The sequence below is a fragment of the Macaca fascicularis genome, chromosome 9, assembly GCF_037993035.2.
Source record: "Macaca fascicularis isolate 582-1 chromosome 9, T2T-MFA8v1.1".
Classification (NCBI taxonomy): domain Eukaryota; kingdom Metazoa; phylum Chordata; class Mammalia; order Primates; family Cercopithecidae; genus Macaca; species Macaca fascicularis.
Window position 1 is genome coordinate 8,125,458 of NC_088383.1, and position 27,140 is coordinate 8,152,597.

The 27,140-nt window shown below is 43.0% G+C and overlaps 1 protein-coding gene across 7 annotated transcripts in view; it reads right to left on the reverse strand.

Annotated features, from left to right (window-relative positions):
• Window positions 1-27,140, reverse strand: part of SFMBT2 (Scm like with four mbt domains 2) — a 250,737-nt gene that overhangs the window by 81,483 nt on the left and 142,114 nt on the right. For all 7 annotated transcript variants that reach the window (XM_065520270.2, XM_045399525.3, XM_045399524.3 and 4 more), the window contains 2 exons: window positions 8,015-8,116; window positions 2,994-3,141 (listed from right to left, as the gene is read on the reverse strand). In XM_065520270.2, the coding sequence (XP_065376342.1) occupies window positions 2,994-3,141; window positions 8,015-8,116 (250 nt within the window). The remainder of the gene's footprint in view (window positions 1-2,993; window positions 3,142-8,014; window positions 8,117-27,140) is intronic.

The window sequence follows — 27,140 nt, forward strand, 5'->3', positions numbered from 1 at the left end:
AAAATCTGCCAAACTGCCTTCCACACAGTTTGCACCCTTCCTGCACTCTCAACAACAATGTCTAGGAATCTTTATTCCTCCACCGTCTCACTAAGCTGAGGTTCTCCTGTTCCTTCTCCTTCGGATTTCTATCTTATCTGATAAGCAGATACCACATCAACAGGATTTCTCTTCATTTGTGTTTATCTTATTATGATAAGTTTGCCCAAGTCACTGAGCTTCTTGTGTGCTCTTCTGAGTTTATTCCTTGTCCACATTCCTGTAAGTTGCTGGTCTTTTTCTTATTGGTTTATAAGTAAAAATTCTACTATTTCAAGAAAACATTCCTGAACTAATGATATTTACCACATTCTTGAATGACATGGTTTGGCTGTGTCCTCTCCCAAATCTCATCTTGAATTGTAACTCCCACAATTCCCACATGTCATGGGAGGAAACTGGTGGGAAGTAATTGAATCATGGAGGCAGGTCTTTCCTGTGCTGTTCTCATAATAGTGAATAAGTCTCACAAGATCTGATGGTTTCAAAACCAGGCGTTTCCCTGTACAAGCTCTCTCTTTGCACGCTGCCATCCATGTAAGATGTGACTTGCTCCTTATTGCCTTCCACGATTAGGAGGTTAACCCAGCCATGTGGAACTGTAAGTCCATTAAACCCCTTCTCCTGTATAAATTACCCAGTCTCGGGTATTTCTTTATCAGCAGCAATGAAAACAGACTAGTACAATGAACTAATGATATTTACCACTTCCCGAATGCTTTAATGGTTTAAAAAGAATTATAGTTTCCTATTGGAAGGTACCAGCCACCATTACTCAATATTCTACTGATGTGCAGTATGTATTTGTATATAATATCCATGAAGAAATTTTTTTGAAAAAGAAAATTTTGAGTTTTTGAAAAAGAAAATTTCACTTTCAACAAGAGAGAGGAATGGTTTGGAAGAATGCATGAAGATAATTTCATCTCACCAAATATCACAAATATTTGGATAAAAAAAATGATCATCATAACTAAATATTAGGTATAAAAAGCTTAAAATATAAAAATATTTAATTTTATATCTTTGTATAGTCCTTTCATTGAATGTTTAACAGTTCAGTTACATTAATGTAAAACAATTTTCTAAATATCATAAAATTCAAACATCCAAATAGGCACATCCATTTTCCTGGTGAACTTCTAAGCTATGTCAATGATCTTTTTATGTAATTCATAGAAAATGTATTTTAAAATTCTGAAAACATTGACAACTATGAAACCTCTGCCATAATGGAGTGATCAAGCAGCCAAAATGCTGATATAAATACTTTTCCTTTTTTTCACTCAATGAGGAAGTAGCCAACCATTTTTTCAAAATTCTTAAATATAATAGATCCTAATACTATCGAGGAATGAGCAAAGTCTAACCAAGTAGCATTTACGTATCTAGAAAAAGTTTTCCATCAATGACACAGGACCCATTCCCCACACATGCTTCCATGAGAAAAGTTCAAAACAAGCAAAGGAAGATGGCCCACAGGGTGTTCAGACTCTACAGGACCTATGGCTAATTCCACAGCAGGGAAGGACTTCCCACCTACTACCAATAGGTCGTTGATAATATGACTCCTGCAAGGCCATATTAAAGGGATGAGAATGCTTCGACTTTTATCATTTTAACTCTGCTGGCACCTGGAGACTCCCACAGGTGTCTCCACTGGAGAGTCTTGAAAACTGAAGCAGTGATGTGGCTCAGGGTGCAAAGCCACTTCATACCAACAGACAAACACACACCAATGCCTCCTGGAATCCTCACTGCTACCAGGGGACACAGTCCCAAGCTCTGCCCGGAGACCTACGATCCAAGTGACCCTGGGGAAGTTATATAAACTCTTTGGGACTTAGATTCTTCATAGTTCACTTTGAGGAGTGAATGAATTAGGCATTAAAAACAGTGACTGGTAGGCTGTGTTCTGTGTAAGTTTACTATATGCCATTAGGCCAAACTCCACGACTGCACAACTTTAACCCAAAGAGTCAACAGCAGAAATGGAAATATTCAAAAGCATCTCCTCCATAAGGACAAATATGGGGAAAATGAAGATAAAAGCCCAGCAGAGTACAGTCATAAGAAAGGTAAGCAGGCAGGCACCACTAAATGATGCAAACAGAGGGGCGAGGCCACCAGGTAAGATGGGACTTAACCTGTGGGAAGTGCATGATTCTCCCAGTAGGGTTAATGTCCCAAGCTATCCAATCCCTAGAGATCTGGAAAGGTTAGTACAAAACCCCTTATTATTCAAGGTTGTCTGTTAAAATCCTCCTCAGTAAGTTTACTTGTCTCATCTTTTTCCAATTTTCTTCTTCTTACTATACTTTTATTATTCTTCTTTTAGTCTCACCTCTCATCTTACTACTTTCTTCCTGAATTAACCTTAGGCCTATAGGGGACAACAAACCACACTGGTAAACTCTAAGAGTGGTACTCACTAACAATGTGGTTCTTGAATCCCAATTTAAAATTATTTTAATGCATCCTGGCTCCCAGTGTAATTATTTTAAAGTATTATACCGTTTAATTGTTGGATATCTGAAAGCAAATGGACTCTGGAGAAAGCTTAGCTTATTGGAAATAAAAACTCCAAAGAAATGCTTCACCAACACTGTGTTACATTTGTAAAGCCACTTCTCAGACACTTTGAAGTCTTTGAGCTCAATCACTTAGCAATGCTGCATCCTCTATGCCTATAAAACAGCAGCACGTCTGCCAATAATGCCGTAATGGATAGGGAAACTCCTGTGGACAGAAGTGAGAAGCCCGAGGCCGCTCGCCTCGCCCAGGGATGGAGCTGTAACTGACACCTATGTCAAGCTGATGGAGAACGCCCTATTTCTACTACATCTAAACCCTTTACACAACCAGCCTCCCCAGAGTAATGCAAGCGTTACTTCAATGACAGTAAGACACCCTTCTGAATCGCCAGACCCTGCACACCCTCACAGAATACAAACCTTTGGGAGGAGTGAGGCTGACTCCATTTTTAAGGCACCATTGTACTGGCAAAATCCCCAAAGAATCTGCATGGCACAGCACTGAGAGTTTACTTGGTTCAGGTCTTAGGTCGTCAATAGTCACTTGAAAAAAATGATTGTTAAAAACCTAAAAGAAAAAAAAAAAAGGCGGGGAGCCAAAGGTTAATTCTTTAGAGTTACACATAATGCAAGCTTATAAAATAGTGGCAGAGCTTCCAAAGGCAATTAAATATAGTTCATCAAAATGATCTGAATACAAACTGGCATTTTCAATGTCTATTACTAAATTAATTCAGCTGATAAAAAGTTAGAATTGACCACTGTGCTCCTATTAATGGAAAGATAAATAACTAGGTGATATGGAAGACTGAGAATGAACAAAATTAAAGACGTGGAGAAGTAAACCAATGGCCATAGCTTGAAGAAGAATGAACGGAGGAAGTCAGACAGACAAACCCCAGCTTCGATGACAGCCAAGACAGGAACTGAAAAGTGAAACCATCTCTCAGTGTCCACAGCCAGCACCAAACTCTTTACACCAGATCATTCAACAATCTCCAAGATCTGGCTTGGAGCGTTCTAGCCTCATCCTGTACCATATCCCTCAAAACACCCCACCCTCCAGGCCGAGAGGAAATCATTCACCGTAAGCCTCATCAACTACGACACCCCCAATGCCACGTTTGAGCTATCAAAACACAGTGCATTTTCAAGGTGCATCTCGTACTTCAGTGCTGCTGATCTGGGTGGAATAAACCGCCCTCACTCTGTGCTCCTAAAATTTCAGACTTCAACTTCTGTATTGAAAACTCTTACGCCTTTCTAGACTGATAACACATTGGTCTTCCAATGCCATGCAGCGTAAGTTATTAGAGGAGAGTGATGCCTTTTTGTTAACACAAGTATTCCCAAATGCATATAAAGTGCTTTGTACATAGGAACTGGATAAATGTCCACTGAATATAAGAAGAAACATCAATGAAGAAATAAGAGCAAGGCATGCCGATAAACAGAGCAGAGGGTAAAAATCAGACGGGCCATCACTGAAAAGCATGATGGATTTAAATAATTTAGTATCTAAACCAGGCCAGAAAAAAAGATCCCTTTCCCAATTCAATGGACATAACCCAGTCTTTCTTAGGAAACCCTGAGAGTTTTCCGAAGCTATGATTCCCGGCTCCTTTATTTTTTTTCTGGAAGCAATTTAGTTCAAAGCAAAGCAGGAGAGGAAACTCACTTCTGTTCTTCTCTGGGCTAATTTTGGTAAATAGTTTACTGTAGGTTTGCCTGTGAAAGTCAACTTCAAGCAACAAAGGATCAGATGGGTCCTTCCCAGTAAGGTCATCTCTGAGAGCTCTATTGAGAATCTCATCCTTCCTCCACCTGAAAGGATTATGGAAATCCTTCGACTTCTATCACTTTCACTCCTCTGGGCACCTGGACTCCCCTGGACAGTCTTGAAAACTGATGCATGGCGATCTGGCTCAGGGTGCAAAGCCAAGTGCGTACCAATAGGGAAACTAACACCAAGGCCTCCTGGAGTCCTCACTGCTATTGGTGGGCACAGTCCCAGGAACCCAACATCCCTGGCCTGGTGTATCTTTCTTCTTAGCATTTAATATGTAACATACTAGATTTATTTACTTATTGATTCTGTTTATAGTCTGTCTCCCTCCATTAAAATATAAGCTCCACAATGGGAACATTGTCCAGAATGCAGCCTATGAATGCTCAATAAGTATCTGTTAAATTACTGTTATTTAGTCTGTCTCGCATACATACACATACTCACACACATACGTATACAAAGAGCATGTGATTTTGGTGAGCCGCAGTACCCTATAAAGAAGGAATTTCCACAACCATTAAAATGCATGTTCACGTGGGAATGCTTCAAAGGAAAAGCTTAGTACGTTTCATCAGATCCATCAGGGCTCATGTTCCTAAATGGTCCGAAGCAGTGTTTTGTGCTCTATCCAGTCCAGAACCTACAGGACTCAGAACTAACGCCCAGAGCAGTTAACTGACTTGCCCAAGACTGCACAGCTAAGAGATGGCAGACACAGAAACAGAACCCAAGGCTTCCCATGCCAGCAGCCTTTCCTCTAATCAATACAATGCCCTTCGCTTACACGGATGACATCACCACCATCTGCCAGTATTTCAACACCAAGAGCACACCCTGGCTGGACTGCTGGAGGTTCACCATTTAATACTCGATCCACTACACGCCTGTCTGCATCCTTGTCTGCTTGTTGTAACATTATTCACATATTTCTTCAACAGTTATGCCACCAAGAAAAGGCCCAAGGTGGGAAAAAAAATGAAATTTTCATTGTGATGAGTAATGATAGCACAGTGTGTTATATTTTCAAACATAATACTCCAAGGTACTTTCCCCATACTTACAGAAATATATTTAATTGTAAATATCTTCTACGCTAGGAGTATTCTGATACGTCATTACATGAAGATGAGTCTTGAACCTGGGGAGGTGCCTACCTAGGTTCTAAAAGACAGATGCACACATCCCAGTCCATGCATTATACAAAACATGGTCAATAAGAGAAGGAGGGCTGTACACGAAACAGCATGACTTATTTTATCTTTGCTACAAAGGGTAAGAAAAAGCAAAATAAAAAGGGAAACACAATTTAGAAATCAGTAAAAATACTTCTTCCCTCCCCTCGATAAGATCTATTTAGAGAAAATTATTTACTGTGAAAAGCCAACTATCACTGGAAGTCTATCCAACTAGAAAAAGATATTTGGGCTGAAATTAATTTTGATTAGTAGACACATTCTAACATTACATATTACAACTATTTAAAGGCATAAGAATTATTTAAAGGAATAAGAATGTGAGAGAGGCTGGGTGCAGTGGCTCATGCCTATAATCCCAGTACTTTGGGAGGCTGAGGTGGGCGGATCACAAGGTCAGGAGTTCGAGACCAGCCTGGCCAAGATGATGAAACCCCATCTCTACTAAAAACACAAAAATTAACCAGGCACGGTGGCAGGCGCCTATAATCCCAGCTACTTGGGAGGCTGAGGCAGGAGAATCGCTTGAACCCAGGAGGCAGAGGTTGTAGTGAGTGAGCCGAGATCACGTCATTGAACTTTAGCCTGGGCAATGGAGCAAGGATCTATCTCAAAAAAAAAAAAAAAAAAAAAAAAAGAAAGAATGTAAGAGAGGTTACCGCTGACAGTCTATGCACATCAACTCTGTTGAGTTTAATTGATAAATACCAGGTGAAGTGACTCTGTAGCATGCTACATCTGCAAACAGATGGGCAGCTGGCATGACTGCAGCACCCACTAACGGAACAAAGGAGAATTCTGGCTAGGATTCAACAGGGTACCATTTGTCCATTTTGGAAAAATATCCGACTACTGGCAGGATATACAGTAAAGAACCCCAAAGGCCATTTCAAATTAAAAGGTTTTTTAACGGATGCTAGATAATCAGGAGTACATGACTTTCAAAGATTATAAAGCAAAAGCCAATGTATTTTTCTTTAAATAAATAACCTTAAATATTTAAAGTTTTTCTGATTTTGTTTGTTTGTTTGTTTTGAGATGGAGTCTCATTCTGTCGCCCAGGCTGGAGGGCAGTGGCAAGATCTCGGCTCACTACAACCTCCGTTTCCCAGGTTCAAGCGATTCTCCTACCTCAGCCTCCCAAGAAGCTGGGGTTACAGGTATGCGCCACCATACCTGGCTAAATTTTGTATTTTTAGCAGAGATGGGGTTTCACCCTGCTGGCCAGGCTGGTCTCAAACTCCTGACCTCAGGTGATCACCCTACCTCAGCCTCCCAAAGTGCCAGGATCACAGGCGTGAGCCACCGTGCCCAGCTCCTAAAGTTATCCTTGAAATAAGCTACTTTAATGGTTATAAAAACAATTTATGTTCACTAAAGAAAAAACGTTTACAAGAAAAAATGTTTAGAAAGCATTTCATTTTTATAACCAATTTCCATATTCTGTAATACATTATCACTACTAAATTTCTCAAGTGTTACCAAATCATAAATTTTTAAAAACTCATGACTCACATAACAAATACTAATCACTGCATGAAAAGTGATTTTCCTTAACGAAAATCCCATTTCCTTAAGAAAAAGAAATTAAAACAGATTTAAATCTGTAATTAAATTCTCCTACTGAAGTACACAAAAGACCATTCACCAAAACACACGTCGGCCAAGAATGCTAAGTTTCCCACACTATTTGTAAGAGAGTATTTAAGGTAGAAACAAGCAATTTTGATTTTACCAGAGGTTTTGTCATTAAAACTTCTTTAATGGGGAATGGATATTATACTTTTTCAAAAATGTTTTACTGTTTGTAGAGACAGGGTCTCCCTATGTTACCCAGGCTGGTTTTGAACTCCTGGGCTCAAGTGATCCTTCCCCCTTGGCCTCCCAAAGTGCTGGGATTATGGATGTGAGCCACCATGACCCGCTGGGATATTACAATCTTCAAAGACTAACAGATCATTATAAAAATGCCTTTATGTTAAAAGGTAATTTTATTCTGAATCTGTAGATCTTAGAAGCATGAGTTTTTCTCTAGTCAATGAGGGCACATGAGAAAAATAACACAGAAATGCTGAGACATGGGAGGTGAGAATTTGCTTTGCACCATTTTCATGTATTTTCCAAGTTTAAACAGATCATATTTACTACCCATGCAGGAAGAACAAATTACCCTTGTAATGATTACAACGTGCAACTCGTCAGTGGACAACTAGCAGAAGACAAGGAAAATTCACCCTATCCATGATAAGAGGGGGCATCTGATTAGAGTCACTCTGTGTCACCAGTAATAAAAACAGCTTAAAGCAGCGCTGGACTGGAGGGGCGGCAATCTTCCTTAGCTTCGCCTGGCATTGCTGATAGCCTTGCACGAATATATTTCATCTGGTCGTCTTTGAGTTGAAAGGTTTAATTTGATCCACTCTAGGAGTTGGGTTGAAGAACGAGGGAGGAAAACTCACCTTAGTCACTGACGCAGGAGAGATGTCAAAGGGCTCGCTCATATTCACTGTCTCAAGCTTCATCCCAACTGTGAAGAAATGGCTTCGCAAATCTGCGTGATCCTGCAGGGAGAAAGATGAAAATACTGAAAGCCACGGTCCGGATGCGCTCCCATTTTATTGGGCAACCGAAATCTGATGGAAACAATTAACCCTCCCCGTTTAGAATTTCTAATTATTGCCAGATACCGCAGATTTAATTATTTTCTGCAGGCTAAATTGCTTTTCCAAGGGAGAGGCAACAAGGCTTCGTGGCCAGGCTTAAATTTACCCTAAGCAAAAATTCACATTACACTGCTTTGCTCATCCTCGGTGCTATCAACTGAAGCACAGCAGAGTAAGGGAGGCAATCCAACATCCTAACACAACAGGGTGTCTTCAGAAAACGAGGCCTCTCGCTACTGGAGTCACATCTCAGAGCCTCAGTCAGCACCCTGTACCCACGGTCTGCCCCCACCTCCTGTGTCTAAGAGCACACTGCTTACCAGTTACTGGGAGTAAGCTGGCACACGGCTTACCAGTATGGTACAGGTAGGGGTAGTCAAGATCCCATAATCCCCGTGATCTTAGAGATGCCTGGAGGTCAGAATCCAAACCTGCCCCACGGACGATTAGAACCTGACTCCTACTCAGCAAAGGGGAGCAACACTCCTTTCCTAATAGGGGTCTGGCAGTTTTATAACCCGCTCACAGCAACCTTTATGTGAGAGAGATGGGGCTTTCCTGCCTCCTAAGAAAACAAATTTCAATATCCACTTCAGCTACACAGCAATAGAGGAGGTTGGCTGGACTCCGGATACCAGAATTTATCTTGCGGAGATGGAGGTCACCTCATAACTCACGGTCTGGATAAACAGCATGGATAAATAAATGTATTTGCAGTCTGTCCCTGAGGAAATAATAGCTGCAAATAAATCCTGTGATTTCCAAATACATCAATTGGGTGTGAAGTACGAAAATATCTGGGGACCTGTTACTTTCTTTGACCTGCGAATCGAAAGTGGGTTTTTAATTACTCCAACCACATCACTCTATATCCAACTCTGAGGACCGCACAGAACCCAGACGGACAGTGCCTGTTTCCCCAAAACCCCCAAAAGCTGGTCAGTACTGTCAGTGTCCGACAGGAGATCAGACTACAAGAACTGCTTATAAAACCCTCAACCAGTGCACCGAGTTGCCAAGGTAACTGAATGTAAACGCCTATAGAACCACATGGACCCTTTCATTTTTCATGTCCCCAGGGCAGTCTGCAAAGGTCTCTGTACTGGGGGATGCATGATGAATGCTGGGGCCATGTCCAAAGAGGACATTAATCAGAACAAGACAGGACGTGGTCAAACACGACAAAACCCAATCAAAGGAACTGGCCACTCTGAACATTTACAAATTCCTTAATAACTTACAATCCACACTTTATAAAAATTATATGCATAAGGAAAAGCACAAGGAAATAGGTGCAGGTGATGATCTGCACTGTTTATGTTGCAAACAAAGCATTTTATTTATTTATTTTTAGCTTTTATTTTAGATACGGGGTACATACACAGGTTTGTTACATGGGCATACTATACTCAGATTAGTGAACATAGTACCCAATAGGTAATTTTTTGACCCATGACTCATTTCCCCCCTCCCCTCTAGTAGTCTCCAGTGACTATTGGTACCATGTTTACGTCCGTGTGTGCTAAATGTTCAGCTCACACTTCTAAACGAGAACATGCAGTATTTGGCTTTCTGTTCTGCATTAGCAAACTTTCTGCATTAGTTTGCTAAGAATAACGGCCTTCAGCTCCATCCATGTTGCTGCAAAGAACATACCTGCATTCTTTTTTATGGCTGTGTAATATTCCATAAGTATATATGTACCACATTTTCTTTAGCCAGTCCATCACTGATGGGCACTCAGGCTGCTTCCATGACTTTGCTATTGTGAATAGTGCTGCAATGAACGTGTGAGTGCATGTGTCTTTTTGACAGAATGACCTGTTTTCCTTTGGGTATACAGCCACCAATGAGATTGCTGGGTCGAATGGTAGCTGTTTCAAGTCAGTAAATCTCAAAACTGCTTTCACAGTGAGTGAACTAATTTATATTCCCACCAGCAGTGGGTAAGTGTTCCCTATTCTCCACAGCCTCATCAGTATCTGTTTGACTTTTTAATAACAGTCATTCTTACTGGTGTGAGATGGTATCTCCTCGTGGTTTTGATTTCAAAACATTTACTTTTAAAGGTGGCTGGGGGAAGGCAAATCAGGAAAGAGAAGGAATCGAAGGCTACTGTACAGAGAGCAAATGCGGATTAACACACAGCAGCCGTCATGCCCAGGCAGAGCCAGAAGCCACAGGCGAGGAGACATCACAACTAAACCAACACTGACTCGCTGACATCCGAATTCAAAGTTAATTTGAACGTTTCTAGCCCAAAGAAAAGACAAATATTTAAGGTGATCGGTATCTCAATTACACTGATTTGATCTTTACAAATTATATGAATGTATTAATCACATGTACCCCAAGGATGTACATCTATTACATACCAATAAAAAAATTTAAACATTAAAAAAAAAGGATTAAAAGTGGACTGGGTGCAGTAGCTCCTGCCTGTAATCCCAGCACTTTGGGAGGCTGAGGCAGTCGGATCATGAGGTCAGGAGTTTGAGACCAGCCTGGCCAACATGGTGAAACCCTGTCTCTACTAAAAATACAAAAAATAGCTGAATGTGGTGGTGGAAACCTGTAATCTTGGCTACCCAGGAGGCTGAGGCAGGAGAATCATTTGAGCCTGGAGACACAGGGTACAATGAGCCGAGATCACATGACTGCACTCCAGCCTGGGTGACAGGGCAAGACTTCATCTCAAAAAGTGAATGTTCCTGTCAGACACCCATGTCCCCAGTACCCATCAGCGAGAAGTGAGTCCTGATCATGGCTTTTGCAGGTAAATATCCTTCCCCATTTAAGTACAAAACCCTTTCATCTTTGGAAAAGGGGAATTATTATAGAATTATGATATAATAAAACATGGCCTGAATGTACTCAGCAAGTCTAAGCAGTCATTATTACGCTGTTTGACAATCAGAGGTGCCCTCAGTCACTCCCAGGACATTCATAACTGTAAGTAATGGTTAACAGATGAATGTCAGTGTTTCTCAGGAGACTCTTTCTCTGTGTAGGACCCCCTTCTTCCTGCAGCCTGCCCCTCACCAGCCACAGCCACAGGGCGAGGCATTCCTGAGGTCTGGTGCACGGCGGCAGGCATGGGTCTTCTCCCTGGCTGCCTCTATCGCCACGGCTCTACTCAGAGCCTCCGCTGTAGGGGCGTCCTGACAGCCATGGGGCTTCTGGTCTACCTGCCCTCTTTCATTCCCTCCATTCCAGATTCTGTGCTTCTCTCTCCTCCACAGAACTCTTGCTCCAACCTTTGCTCTCTGAGTAGAGTCAGCTTTCTAAGTAGGGTTTACCCACAACCCTAAGCCCTGTCTACATCCCAGGCCCTCAGCCTGACCTTGACCACTGACTTGGAGTCTTTAGCCAAATCCACCCCCAACCTTTATTCCGTACTCCAAGCCCTCTGGGAAGGTCTGTCAATCAGAGCTCCCCGTGCTGTGTGGAAACTCTGTGGCCCCAGAAGCCCTGCCCTCTCTGCGGACTTCCTGTGTTCACAGTTGTCTAGCAGACACCAGGCAGTGGTTGCCGCTCCTTGGAAATACAGCAGACAGCAATGTGTCCCTGAGATAACCCTGCCCACTCAGGGTTGCGGACTGTATTGGAAATGCTTATGGGTAATGACTTCAGCATCCTCTGCATCTAATTACATCTGTAGGTTAAGAGGGGATCACTTCCGCTTCCTGCAGACAACACACAATCTCTTCCTTTTCTCCCAGAGTGTCCTGCGCTCGAATGTTCATCATTAAACTCCCCACCTCTGCTCATCTGTAACAACGAACATAAACATCAAAACCACGCATGAATACGGGATGAAAATAAAAAGAGCATGACATTTAAATATTCTTAAACAGTTTAAGAATAATGCTCAGTGGGCATTATTCCAAAAACTTTAGAAACTAGTTTCCCCTCTGTCAGTCTTAGCTCAGATCTCCTACAACTTAAATTATTTCTCCCAGGTTTCAGCTGTGTGGTAAATGTAATCGGTCTTTGTCTCTGGTACAGGACTCCTAAATCCTGTGGGATTTCCCAGGTGATAGGAGCTTTTTTGTTCTAATCGGTCCATTCTTGATGGGTCCCTAAACAGCTTCAGGGTGGGGGCTCGTGTCCAGAAAGTCCAAGGCATAATTAGAGAGGTCTGTAAGTTCATTTCCACCCCACAACCACTAGGGAGGGGAGAAGAGCTGGATATGGAGCTCATTACCAATGGCCAAAGATTTCATCAATTGTGCCTACATAATGAAACGCCCATGAACACCCTAAATGACAGAGTTGGGGTTTTCCAGTTGATGAACACTTCCATGTGCCAGGGGGTGGGGACACCCAAACTCCACATGGCCAGAAGTCCCTGTGCCTGGTACCACCTTCCAGCCCTCACCCTGGGCACCTCTTCCATTTGGCTGGTCATTTGCATCCTGTATGGTACCCTTCACAATCAACAGGTAATAGTAAGGAAACTGCTCTGTGAGCCGTTCTGGAAAACTATCACATCTGAGAAGGGGGTTTTAGGAACCCTAATTTATAGCCATCAAGTACAGGAATCCCAGGACTTGTGACTGGCACCAAAGTGGAGGAATCTTGTGGTACCGAGCCCTTCACTTGTGGGGTCTGCACTGCTTTCAGATGGTGTCAGAAACTAATTAAACTGCAGAATATTCACTTGCTGTCCAGAGAGCTGAAGAACTGGCTGGTGTGGAAAAACCCACACACGTGACATTAGAAGTGTTGTGGGTAAAAAGAGTTCCTAAGTTACAGTCAAGACACTTCTTACTCACGGAAATGCATCTGCTTTTCTTTCCAAACTACACAAAACCCCTTAAACATTCTTGTTTCATATACTGAAAAAAGAAGCCAGACATTCTGAGAGGTCGCAACATCCAAACATAGGTATTTGTAGTATGGCCTCAAATATCCACATATCTTATCCTATTAAAGTTCAACTCTGTATTTCATAAATAAATCCGGAAACTATAAAATACGTTGCTGTATCTTCCAGCCCTAACTTCCACTTTCTGAAAATCACTTCCTAATCAACATCAAAAAAAAAATCCCTCTATGACCATGTAGAAACCCCACCAGTTTCAAAGCTAAGTCAACATAATGGAAATTGAGAAGACTCAAGAATAAAGACATAACAATTAAGAGTTTGGCTAAACCTGCTACTCTAATGTTTATATTACTCATGAATGACGATTTCAGAAACGTTTTACTGCCAGAGCACGACAATATTTTCTGATGGGGTTTGCCACTGAAACTTCTGGCCATTGGAGAACTTTAAAAAACACGAAAGATAACCATGCTGTAGGTGCAGAACTTTCCAGTAAGTGCCAAACTCCCTCATTTATGCTACGTGGCTCACCCAAGAAAGGCTTCAATACATATTTATTGAATTAAACTGAAGGGATGACAGAAACCTGATGATTTCTTGACATCCATTCCAATCCTATATTCTGTCACTCATCCAATAAGCACTGATCAGAAGCCACTGAGGTACCACACAGGAGACTAACAGCTATTGCATGGAATACACAGAACACCTCCACTTGTCAAAGGGAGAAGGAAAAGACAGGCAAGAATAGCTATGGAAGATCCAGACTGAGAAGGAACGTCACAACAAATGTTTTTTACTTCTAGCATATAAAAATGAAGTATCACTATGATCACAGCAGTCAAAGGATTCATAGGTGTGAAGCTTAATTTGGAAGATGAAAACCACGTGACTCAGAATGATAAAAGATTCTGGGGGTGGAGCACAGTGGCTTATGCCTGTAATCCCAGCACTTTGGGAGGCCGAGGCGGGTGGATCACGAGGTCAAGAGATCGAGACCATCCTGGCCAACATGGTGAAACCCCGTCTCTACTAAAAAAAAATACAAAAATTAGCTGGGCGTGGTGAGGTTGCAGTGAGCCGAGATTGAGCCACTGCACTCCAGCCTGGTGACAGAGCGAGACTTCGTCTCAAACAAAAAAAAAAAAAGAAAAAAAAAAAGATTGTGGGAAGGTAGCACAGTGAATTTATGCACAGAGACTGGGCTCTGCATACTGGATAGAAGCATTTAAATATGATCTAAAAGGCAAAAGAAGTCACTCGATACTCCTAAGGAATAACAAGTTTTTATGATAATTGAAGGATTCAACACCACAAAATTTCCAAATAAGCCAACAGACAGAACTGCTGAGTTCTGTGGTGTAAGTGTACATCCGTATTAGTATATGAGAAAAGATGCAGCTCTTCTCATTGAAAAACAAATCTATTCACCCCAGACCACTTACTTTGGGCTGTTAATGCAGTCAGAGGGCATGCATTCATTTACACAAACACCCAACTAATCATCCTCAATATTAAGGACAGAGAGAGTTCCTGGGTCCTGAAGATGATTCGCCAAACCAATTATGTACTGAGAGATAATGGAAAATCCACTGTCGTTTGAAAGAGACATTCTTGGCCTTTGCAAAGCTCTAGAGAATCATTCACACTTTGCAATTATTGGATCAAGAATGATGTTATTCCTGTTATCAGGATATATTACTAAGTCCTTAGTAGATTTACAAATATGCCTGTCACATTCAAGAAATACTGTTTACTTAAGAGTACTGGAGTCCAGTCAAATTGCCTACAGAAAAACTACTCTCCTTTAATAAATGCCAGCAATGTCATTCCCATCTATATTCATCACTACCCATTTTTATTTTTGCCCTAAAGTAGTTTCATATTGATCAAAAGTAAAATGCCATTCATTTTATTGGAGGACTGTCTTAGCAGGCTACCGTGGCAATCTCTCTTCAGGGAACCTTATTTTCAGTGGAATGACATCATAAAAGAGGTTCTGTCTACATCAACTTCCTTTCTGTACCCAGGTTTCATCAGCTTTATTCCCTCCAGAGCCTGAGCAGTTCTCACTCCCCTACTAAGATGTAGTAAATCTGTGCTGAGATTAACTAGGTTCTGTGTATACAAACTGGACATCCCAACTCTGAAAATCCCAAGCCCCAAACCCGAAACTTTTTGAGGGCCAACAAGCACTCATAAGAAATGCTCATCGGAGCCTTTTCGATTTCGGGTTTTCAGATGCTCAACAGGCAAATGTACTGCGAATATTCCAAAATCTGAACCCGGAGACACGTCTGGTCCCAGGCATTTTGGATAAGAGATGCTCAGGCTGTAATATCAAGTGGACAGAAACAGCTAACATGTTGTAAATACTGGCAGGCATACTCTCTGTATTGTCATTTTCCGCTGACACAGACTGTGGGGTGGAATCCCTCTTGTGGGAGGAAATTAAGACACAGAGAGACGAAGTTACCCACGCAAGGGCACACAGCTACCAAGAGAAGCCAGGCTTCAAGCCCAAGCAGCCTGACTCAGTCTGAGCCCACCTTCTAGCCACCAGGTTATATAACAGACCAGGGAACAAAGACCAAAAAGGACTTTTTAAAAATCAATAATTAGTGTATACAGGCAAACAACACTACTACAATCTACCTAGAGCCCCCTAAAATTTTCTTTCAAAGAAAGCTATTACTAAGGTAAAAAGTGATAGCTACTAACACTGATCATTTACTTAAAACCTCCAAGTTTTGCTGTTAATTCCTCGCACTTTTCAATGGCTTAAGAAGAAAGTATGTGAGTGCATTCCGGCCCTAAAAGTTACTTCCAAAATGTTTATCTAGAGCCAGTCACAGCCTTCATCAACAATTAGCAAATATCATGACTACTTTCGTGTGTTTGTACATTAAGCAATGAAGATTTAGGAAATACGTGCAGCAAAATGTTCACGGTGCTTCATAAATTATCCTCTATCGATACCTACTTCCACACGATGTTATCCACGTTAACCAAGACAGGTTACTCTGATCAACATGGTTAATCTAGTACACGTGGATGGCTGCAAAGCCCACACCAACCCCAACCTGTGACTGGTATTTTAAATACCACGTGATAGGCACCATCCTATAATGGACGGACAGGAAAGTAGTTGAGGTGATTCCTGACCCTGAAAAGCTGGAAATTTACTTAGAAAACAACTGAGGTCAGGAGTTCGAGACCAGCCTGGCCTACACTATTAAACTCCATCTCTACTAAAAATATAAAAATTAGCTGGGTGTGGTGGTGGGCGCCTGTCATCCCAGTTACTGTGGAGGTTGAGGCAGGGGAATCGTTTGAACCCAGGAGGCAGAAGTTACAGTGAGCCGTGATCACGCCACTGCATTCCAGCCTGGGCGACAGAGCGAGACTCCATCTGAAAAGAAAAAGAAAAAGGAAAAAAGAAAAACAAAAAGAAAAAAGAAAAGAAAACTGCAGTGAGAAACAGGAAGTACAGTATCATGCTGGAAAAAGGAGTATGGACAAACTTCAATATCTTGGTGTCCTGACTTTATAGTTTTGGCTTATGTCTTACTTTTTTCAACAGAGGTCAGGAGGATCCTGCAACCTCAGAGCCCGCCCTGGGTGCACTCACTGCCCACGGTCACCCACTGCTTTCAACATCTGCCCCGATGAAGTCCTTGTCTTGGCAGTGGTTGCCGTGCCTGGCAAGGGACAGCACCGGATTCAGGAGGAGTGAACCATCGCTGCGGGAGAAACACACCTGCCTGGATATAGTCATCATGAGTCAGCAGCAACTCACGTCTCTGGCAGGTGCCAAAGCTTCAGGGTGAACAGTCAAGTTCTTTATAAAATACAGCATACACGTGGCTGTGAGTATTAATCTACAGACAGCAATGGAGAGTATTACTAATGGGGAGACAGGAGAAGGGGAAGACAGAAAAGAAAGAACATTCATGTCTGCCAGGCCTGCCTGAACTTGACTCATCTCCACATTCACTTGAGGGGCTTGAAGAACTGAAGCTTATGCTCTTAAAATGTCATTATGTGGCTATCACAGACTCCGAAAATAGCTAATGCCTCTTCCCATCCCCACTTCATTAGATAAACACATCTCACATGATAAAAAATTGTGGAAGATGTGGCACAGGGGAGAACAAGTTCTCGTTAATTAAAACAACAAAATTAAAATGTACTTGGGGAGGATTTGCATGTAAAAAAAAAAAAGGCAGTGAAATCATCCTTATGCAGAAATCAAATTCTTGTATTATTGAGATAGGGTCTCTGCCACCCAGGCTGAAGTGCAATGATGCAATGAGGGCTTGCTGCAACCTCCGCCTCCCAGGCTCAAGCAATACTTCCACCTCAGCCTCCCGGGTAGCTGGGACTACAGGTGTGCACCACCACACCTGGCTAATTTTTTGTTTTTTTTTTTTTTTGTAGAGATGGGGTTTTGCCATGTTGCTCAGGCTGGTCTCAAACTCCTGGGTTCAAGCAATCCAACCACCTCAGCATCCCAAAGTGCTGGGATTACAGGCGTGGGCCACCATGCCTGGCTCCAGGAACTAAATTCTTAACCCAAGTTCCACAATCAAAGGCTACATGAAATTCTCTTTCTGCAGCAGCAATCTCAGTGTCAACCTTCAATTCTTTGCTTCTTCCTTTCGGCTCATTTGGATATAAAATAAAATAGACAAAAAACAGATATAGGATTCACCCTGCCCAATTTTTTTAAGCACCAAAATCTTTTAGTGTATTGTACTTACACAAAAATACTGCACAGTATAATTTTTTCAGTTCCAACATGCCAGTTTTTTGGTCCACAGGGAACTCAAATATTGCATGTGCTTCTTTTCAAGGCCTCCATTAATTTGCATAATTTCTAAGACTAGGCTTCAGTGAAGTCAATGGAAGGTTTTAGTTAGTATTACATTCAGATTAATATATAATGAACTACGCTTTAATTCCTCTATTCGTACCAGCATGCTAGGTCCCGCTGAAAAAAACCATCCAGAGCCATTTATGATACCATTCTTCTTTTGTTTTACCAATGATTTCGTGCTCAGATGTTCATTAGAAAATTACTCCCGTAATACTAGTTTCATTGAAAAACAGATATTAGGAGGCCAGCATTTATTAAATCAATAGTATTATGACATTTCAATTTGATTACACTGATTTCAATTTAGCCAGTGAAATATTTGTAACAAAAATGTAATTTTAAAATCTATTGCTGAACACTAATAAGCATTTCTATTTTTTACTTACAGATGTAAAGAGCGATTTTATCTAGTAGCTATGCGTTCAAGCAAATTAAAAAATAGTAATGAGAAACGTAGTACCGTAGTATCATAGATTACAACCTGAACCACACGATTTGTAACAGGCAGGATGCAGTGGACGCTGAGGGGCCCCTAAATGCATTAACTCAACTGCTGTCATGGAAACACGATGCCAGCATACTTCAGAGAAAGAAGCAAGAGCTGGGAAGGTGCAAAACTTCTCCACCCACCAGTCTGAGCTTCTGTTCTGCCCTTCCCAGACACCAATGTGGAGGCCAGTAAACGTGGAGAGCTTGCAAACCCCTCTGCGTGCTCTGCCACAGGTGGGAAGCCTCCCCTCTGGGAAGTGTCCACTGCCAGGCAGCCTGGACTGGATCTAATAACAGCTTCAGTCTCCAGAGCCTTCCTCACACCCCAGCTGCCCTCAGCTTCCCTCCACCAACCATTCCCAGGTGAGAAACAGGGATGATCACCCTCAACAGTATTGACCTTTTGGGGCCAGATTCTTTGTTGGGGGGCTGTTCTACCACTGCAGGATGTTGCAACTGCATCTCTGGCATCTATCCACTAGATGCTGACTGCATCCCCCACCTGGGACAATTGAAATGTCTCCTGGCTTTGCCACATGTCCACTGAAGGGCACATGCCCCTGGCCCCTGAGTTGAGAACCACTGATTCAGATTCGGTTGAGAGAAAAGTCAGGTATTATTGATGAGACACCTGACCTTGTGGTCTCCTCCCCCTACACTTCTGATGAGCTTCCTCAGCATCAATGGATCCTCTCTGCCTGTCTCCAGCATCAACTCACTCTAGTACCTACCCTTCAGCCCCTTGGTGTGATCAGCGGTGCCAACCATCCCTGTTAATCTCGACTCACTCTGATGCTGTCTCAGCAAGACCTGGAAATCCTTACTTACATTTGTGCCAGTCTACACTGCAGACCTGGTGCTGCTGTTACCCTCCCACTGCCTCCACTTTGAATGTCTAGTGTATAAAATTCAAAGATGCTGTTATGAATGACAGCAATAACCAAAAACAATGGTGACCACAATACGGTGGTACAAGAGGTGCTTTGCATGCATAGGACGATGACAATAAACTCAAGTACTCCTTAACCCACTAGCCTACTACCACTACGGCAGCAATGGGTTCTCCGTTTGCAAGGAGTAAGCAATCGTTTCTAACCTGCCGACAAGCAGACTAGTCACCTAAAATGGTTCTGGTCCCCAAGGAAGCCTTTATCTATTAAGGAGCCTTCTCATGCAAAGACCAGATAGAAAACCCTGCTCCACCTGGTATAAACCATAAGGAAATCCATTATCTCACATAGCAAAGAGGTCCAGAGAAAAGGCAGCTCAAGACTGGTGAACAGAGCCATAAGCAATGTCAGAAACAGCCCCGGTTCTTTTTATCCTCCTGCTTCCACATCCTAGATATGACAGCTTTCCCCAGTCCAGCTCCTCCCTCGTGGGCTCAAGATGGCTGCAGAAGCTCCAGGCCTCTCAGGCAGAGCAAGGTCCCCTCTTCCCTATGCTGCTTCTTCACAGCAAGGAAACCTATTCCAGAAACCACCAGCAGATGTCCTCATGTATTTTTGACCCAAATTGGTCACAAACCTCTTCCTAAGCCAATCACTGACAAGAAAAATGGGGCCGCTCTTCGGGCTTACACCACTGGTTCTAATTCTACACAGGGAGCATCTACCACATTCCCCGCTGCAGATATTTATTTGGCAAGCGGCAGGGGCAGCTGTACTTAGTACAATAAAAAATCATCCTGGCCAAAATCCCAGGAGAGCCCTTGTCAAAAGCAACTGAGTAATAAGGAGTTGAGCAACATACTCCGGGTCAAATACCATACTGAACAGGCAACACTTAATACTCTCAGAATCCATTTTCTGGCTCTTTGTTATAATAATACTGAGTTTGTGCAGCCTTTAAATATCCCAGTTTACTTCTGAAAACTGGGACAAAAGAAACATTAAAAAAAAAAAAGTGTGACCTTGGGTTTGAGTTGCATCTGTGCATCCTGGCTCACCCATGTTCTCTCTGCATGAGGTATGACTAGAAATTAACTTCTCTGAGCCTGGCAATTCCTGAGCTTAACCAGTAAGACTCCCAGCGCCTCCCAAGTCAAGTTACTGTGGGGATGTGAGATAGTATGTGCACAGTACCCAGCACAAGGTCTGCAGCCTGTGGGTGCGAATCATTAGAAACGCTCATCAATTCACTGCAACACTTTCCAATGGAGAATGGTGTTGGAGTTCCTCTAATTCACCTACGGCTTCAATTATGTTTTGCCTTCTGTACCTTTTTATGCTATCCCGAAAGGTCTGAAAAGTTAATACATATTCCAAAAATGGCCTCAAGGTGAGTGGCTTATCACACAGAAAGCCAGGGTTTGTAACACTCTGGCCATGCCTTGCTCCCTGTCTCATTGTTTACAGACCTGCAATCTCTCAGAATCATCAGACGCTCAGCAATGACTGAGGCTCAGGGAGTGCATGAATCGGGACAGACTCACAAGCAGAATGACCAAATGTTCTGATCCCTTTGCCGAGTGGCGTTACACATGCAGGCATGTCTGGATGGATTTACTTTCAGGAGGATCGAGATGCCGGCAGGGAAAGAATAAATCCTGTTGTGATCTAGAGACTTCGCAGGTCACCACAAGTGCATGATCTTGTTAAATATTGAGGAGCTTTAAAGCAGGTTTCCACTCTCCTAAACTTAGCCATTCCTTTTATCAAGTTGTTAAATGCAGGACATCATATATTCATGTAAAGGTTTATCGGACATGTTCGTGCTGGCCTTTCTGGTTATACATGGCACTGGCGACAAAACTGGAGGCAGATTTTATCTTATCCTTGACTTTATGTCACTGAGACAGGCAGATTCAAAGTAGGGGTGGCTGTCGGAAGGACAGAAGAGAGAAAGTTCGGGAATGAACAGTCTCCACATCTTTTATTGACACCCAGCAAAGCACGCCGACTTCCTCAGCGTGCCCTACCTGGGGGCAGGAGGGAGAGTGCTGAAGGGCAAGGCCCGGTGGCATGGCGGCACCACTGGGCTCCCTGATTACATGGGGTCCTCATTTCCATTAGCTCTCAAACCTCTGAAGTCCTAAAGTTAAAAGAGAGAAGCTCAAACTTCTCTTTACATCACGTTCCTCACTGGAGACACTGCTATTGGCAACTGTCTGGTTCATGAAAGGCACTACCGGGCTTAAACGGGTGGCCTAACTTGCAAAAGGATTGGTGTGGTTTTTTTTAGAGGGGGGGTGGTAGGGGAGCCACCTCTAAACAATTTTACTGTGGATTAAATTCACAATAACATCTTCCGTAGGTAAAAGAATTACAATTTTTCTTAATTATTTTTATTAACAGACCATGGAATAGAAAACCCCCAAAAAATAAAAATCTGGCACAATGATCACTTTGAAATGTGTCTAGTTTTATAAACAAGAGATGTATCCCCTTTGCACACCTCCAGATCCCATACACCAATTCCAGTAAGTTCATGCTAATATTATCTCACCCTTTCTGCAATCCCAGGAACTGGCAAGAGCCAGAATTATCCACGGTAAGCAGAAGCTATTTGGGAGTGAGAATTCCCGGAGCAGAAAACTGAAAGTTGACTAAATTCTTAAATTCTTAACGTTTAGGATTAAAAGCAAGTTGCTATCTAATGGACTGCAGGCAGCAGAGCTCAGGCCCCAGTGATCAAGCAGCTGCGTTAGCAAACTCTATATAGATCTGGGTTTTTGCGATTTTTTTTTTTTTTTTTTTTTTTTTTTTTGAGACGGAGTCTCGCTCTGTCGCCCGGGCTGGAGTGCAGTGGCCGGATCTCAGCTCACGGCAAGCTCCGCCTCCCGGGTTCACGCCATTCTCCTGCCTCAGCCTCCCGAATAGCTGGGACTATAGGCGCCCGCCACCTTGCCCGGCTAGTTTTTTGTATTTTTTTAGTAGAGATGGGTTTTCACCGTGTTAGCCAGGATGGTCTCGATCTCCTGACCTCGTGATCCACCCGCCTTGGCCTCCCAGAGTGCTGGGATTACAGGCTTGAGCCACCACGCCTGGCGCGATTTTTTATAGTTACATTTATTGTTTGACCAATGTTACCCTCTTTAGTGCGTCTCTTATAAGATTTTCTCCAATACTCGTAAAAACTAGATGGCCCTGCTGGTCCTTTTTTGCCACGGAATTCACATGCTTCAGTGCAAGAACCCAGAAGACGGCCGGGCGCCTGGGTTGGGGATAACGTGATGAGGAGGAGATATCCATCATGTATCCCACAAACATTATTTGCTAAATGACTTGGGCAAAAAATTAAGCTCTGTCTCCACATAGGGGCTTAAGGTAAATGCCGGGAGAACGTAAGTGTCCCACCTGAAGGCCAAACTAAGCTACAAGTGTTTGAGTGCTGCTGCATTTAGCTGCTGAATAAGGGAAAAAGAAACCAGTCACCATAGAAACTGCAGCCTCACAGTCTATCGTAAGAGAAGCCTGCATCTTCCTTACCCCTTTGGCTGTACCAGACAGAATGAGAAAGAAAAGCTTCTCTCTCTTGGCCACATTTAATCTTCTCTCCTCAGCCTTTAATCTAGGTCTCCGATGCTAAAATATAGGAGAGATTCCCTCCTAAGGGTTAAATCTATAATCACACTGACAGGTACATCATTCAAAGCTAAGAAAACACTGAAAAAAATCATTGGATGTGGAATCTTCAGTGCTATGAGCAGCGTGAACACTCTTAGTAGAGAGGGCATCCGTGAAGGGAAGGCCTTTATTTCTTTGTTTGTGTGGGGAAAAACGGCCTCACACAGCATTTCTTCTATCAGTTAGCCTTCTCTCCATGTCTGCGTCCCTTCCTTTATTAAACACTGAGAAAGAGAGAAAGCAAGATACTAAAAGAAAGCATTCCAGGTACAGTTTCAGACCCAACCAAACCAGACTCAACCCAGTGCACTGCCATGACTGCTAGTCCTTTGTTTACGGATTTCCAGGGTGCCTTTTATCCCTTATCAGTGATGTGTGTATTATCTCGATACTTATGTCAAAGACGACAGAGACTGAGCTACAGAAGGACACCAAGACGCTGAGTATTTCACAGAAGTACTTAGACCAGGCACGCATTTGCTCTGTTCTGAGTCCAGATGAAGTACAAGCCTCAGTTATCGTGACTTTGGATCCCTGTAACCTCCGTGAGGTGCAGATTCTGATTAGGAACTGGTCAGGGAGGTGATAAGAGAATGGATTGGAATTAGTATCCTGGGCATACGATTCACATTAAAAACAAACTTCCCCTTGGCTTCGAATAAAATGGAAATAAGCAGGAAGCACTAGGGAGTCACTGCCCAGCCACACCTCACCTGTCAGTTACATACACTACTGAGAAGCATGACATGAAAGAGCGATCGATTCAGCAGAAAAGAATTAGCTGCCTATAAAAAAGCAGAAACCCTCGATGCCAACCGTATCCCCGGACCAGAGTGCTCTCCTGCGCTTATTTCTCGAATTCCTTGTGTCTTTATTCTCTCTTTGTTTAGTTAGAAAACAGTATACAGTGGCAGGTCAGTGCCCAGATCAAACAATCTGAAAAGTCGGACACTTTAAAAAAGAGAGGAAAAAAAGCTCACATACAACATGTGTACACAACATTAAGCCTAGTCCGTGATCACTTTCAACAAGCAACAAACCTTGACATTTCAGGTTTGTAAGCAACGGGATTTCATGGAACATGATCTTTTTTTTTTTTTAATGCTGAGATTTTAATTGTTTATGTTTTGATTTCTTTTTTAACGCTGAGATCTCCCTCCCTCCCTCCTTCCCTCCCTCCCTCCCTTCCTTCCTTCTCTGAGATGAAGTCTCGCTCTATCACCCAGACTGGAGTACAGTGGCACGATCTCAGCTCACTGCAACCTCTGCCTCCTGCAGTCAAGTGATTCTCCTGCCTCAGCCTCCCAGGTAGCTGGGATTACATGCACACGCCACCACGCCCAGCTAATTTTTGTATATTGCGCAGAGATGGGGTTTCACCATGTTGCCCAGGCTGCTCTAGAAACCCTGGGCTCAAGCAATCCTCCAGCCTGGCCTCCCACAGTGCTGAGATTACAGGTGTGAGTCACCGCGCCTGGCCCCTGAGACGACGTCTTAATTTCAATTCCTCCCAAACATTCTTCTCAGTGCTCTCAACTTTTTTCTCTTCTTAGCAAAGAACTGAGCTGGGGTATTTTTAGCTGATTACAAAAGGGCCATCCTTAGATGTAAACTCACCATCCCATAAATGGGGCCATTCTCCTCTTAGGCTAGTCATCCCTAATATTCAGAACCACTCACAGGAGGCTTGCTTAATTTAAGTTATAGTGATGACCTCTCCTATGCTTTGATTCTTCTAAGTTAATTTTTGGACTTATTTCTTCATGAATCCCCACTGAAGAATATTTACTGAGAACTGATGATGTCCTGGGTACTGCTGAAGGCCCTGGGGATAAAGCAGTCATGAAAATACAAACTTGGCTTTCGCGGAGCCTGCGTTCTAGCTAGGGGAAGGAGGTCGTATGCAAAAAACCGTTTAAATTAAATTTTAAAAAGTCAAAGTCAAAGTGCTATATAACAATCGAGGAGATAAGCGCTGAGATCAGTGCCGAACCAGGATAGCAGGGAGAGTGCACAGAAGGGGAGATAGTGGCACAGAGCAGGGTATTTATTTATTTATTTATTTATTTATTTATTTATTTAGAGACAGAGTCTCTCTCTGTCGCCCAGGCTGGAGTGCGGCTCACTGCAACCTCCGCCTCCCGGGTTCAAGCAATTATCCTGCCTCAGCCTCCCTAGTACCTGGGATTATAGGCAAGCGCTACCACATCCGGATAATTTTTTTTATTTTTAGTAGAAATGGCGTTTCACCATGTTGGCCAGGCTCGTCTCGAACTCCTGACCTCAGGTGATCCATCCGCCTCAGCCTCCCAAAGTGCTGGGATTACAGGTGTGAGCCACCGCACCCAGTCCAGGGTTTTCTAATTTTAAGCAGACACCCGTAGGATGTGAGGGAAGGGATTATGCAGGAATCTGGGGGTGACCTTCCAGGCAGACCAGGCATTATACAAAGGCCTGAGGCAGGAGTAAGCAGGTGTCATTGGGACAGTGGGGAGCTGGAAGGGGAACGGCAGGTACGTGAGGCCTCCAGCGTCAGGCGCCTGGACCCAGGCATCCCGCCCTGATGAGATGGCGTGCCACAGGGAGGCAGGAGCAAATGTGGGGCTCCATCTGACTTCAGTTTCAGATGGAGGAATGAAAGCGTGCAGAGAAGGGTTCACCTGGGAGGCCTGAGGCTGTGATCCTCACAGACGGGGCTCGCCTGCAAGGGGGGTCTGTGGCTGCAACCTGGAAATGTGACTGATAAAAAATAGCTTACTCCAATCTGAAACTTTTCCTAAAGATAAGAGTAGTTCGCTGTGTCTAAAATGTGTGTGCAAACAATCTGGTTTATGGTTTCCTTCTAAGAGCGGGGAATTCTGGTCTGTGCCTGGCAGAGGGTGCCTATGGGAACAGTCCCCAGAAAAAACCCAGAGCACTGAATCTCTAAGGACCTGCCCTGGTAAAAGAGTATCTGGCACCTCTTGTCACAGCTGGGTGCTGTGTGACGCCTCCAGGAGGGGGCTCTGGAAGCTTCTGTCTGGTTTTCTGGACTTCACCCCATTGCTGATTCTGCTTTCTATCCTTTCACTGCAATAAACTACAACCGTGAGTGTAACGACTTCTGAATCCTGTGAGTACTTTCAGTAAATTACCAAACCTGGGGCAGACATGGGGATCCCCCACGCAGAGGTGTGCGGTAGAGAGTGGCTACAAGGAGGATGCCAAGGGTTTGGACTCAAGTGCAGTTGTCCTTTGTTTTGTTTTTGTTTTTTTTGAGACGGAGTCTCGCTCTGTTGCCCGGGCTGGGGTGCAGTGGCGCGATCTCGGCTCACTGCAACCTCCACCTCTCAGGTTCAAGTAATTTCTGGCTAATTTTTGCATTTTTAGTAGAGACGAAGTTTCACTATGTTGGCCAGGCTGGTCTGGAACTCCTGACCTCAAGTGATCCGCCCGCCTCAGCCTCCCAAAGAACTGCAGTCATAATTCCCTGCACTCGAAGGCAAATCTCTGAGTAGCTCATTTAGAATCTCAAACACACTGAGATTTTCAGTTTTTTTTTTAAGTAACACAAAAAGGTTCCAACGATTTCCCTTTTTTAAAGGATAAAAAAAGGATCACAGATGTTAGTGACATTTCACATATGTCCCTTCCTTGCTGTTATAAGGTGTGGTCATGAGTGAAGTGAGCTGGAGAGCTTTTGTCTTCTCCGGGCTGTATTTCTATATTCCTCTAAGGAAATAGTATTTTCTTTCCATTAACTAGAAAATTGGGAATTGCTGTTTCTTATTTGTAGATCTTTTTGATGGACAAATGAGTTGTCAGTGAAACTTGTACAATTTAACATTTGCAAACATGTAGGATCTCAGATGTAGAATACCATTTATAAGAACTGCTGGGAATGAAAAGTAATAGGGAGGCTTGTAAATGTCAGACACGTGACATGTTACAATTACTGATAGGTTTTTATTTTCTAGTCTCTGTTAGCCCTAGTTTTAAAACTTACCAAGCCCCCAAAAATCCTTTAGTGGTCTCTTAGTATACACTTAGTGAACGGGAAAACTGAGGCAACAAAGACATTACTGGCCAAAAGACTGAGTTTGTCCTGTAATAAACTTCATTGTTTGATGACAGAAACCAACTGACAGAAACCCGTCCTAGTAGTTCTTCGCAAAA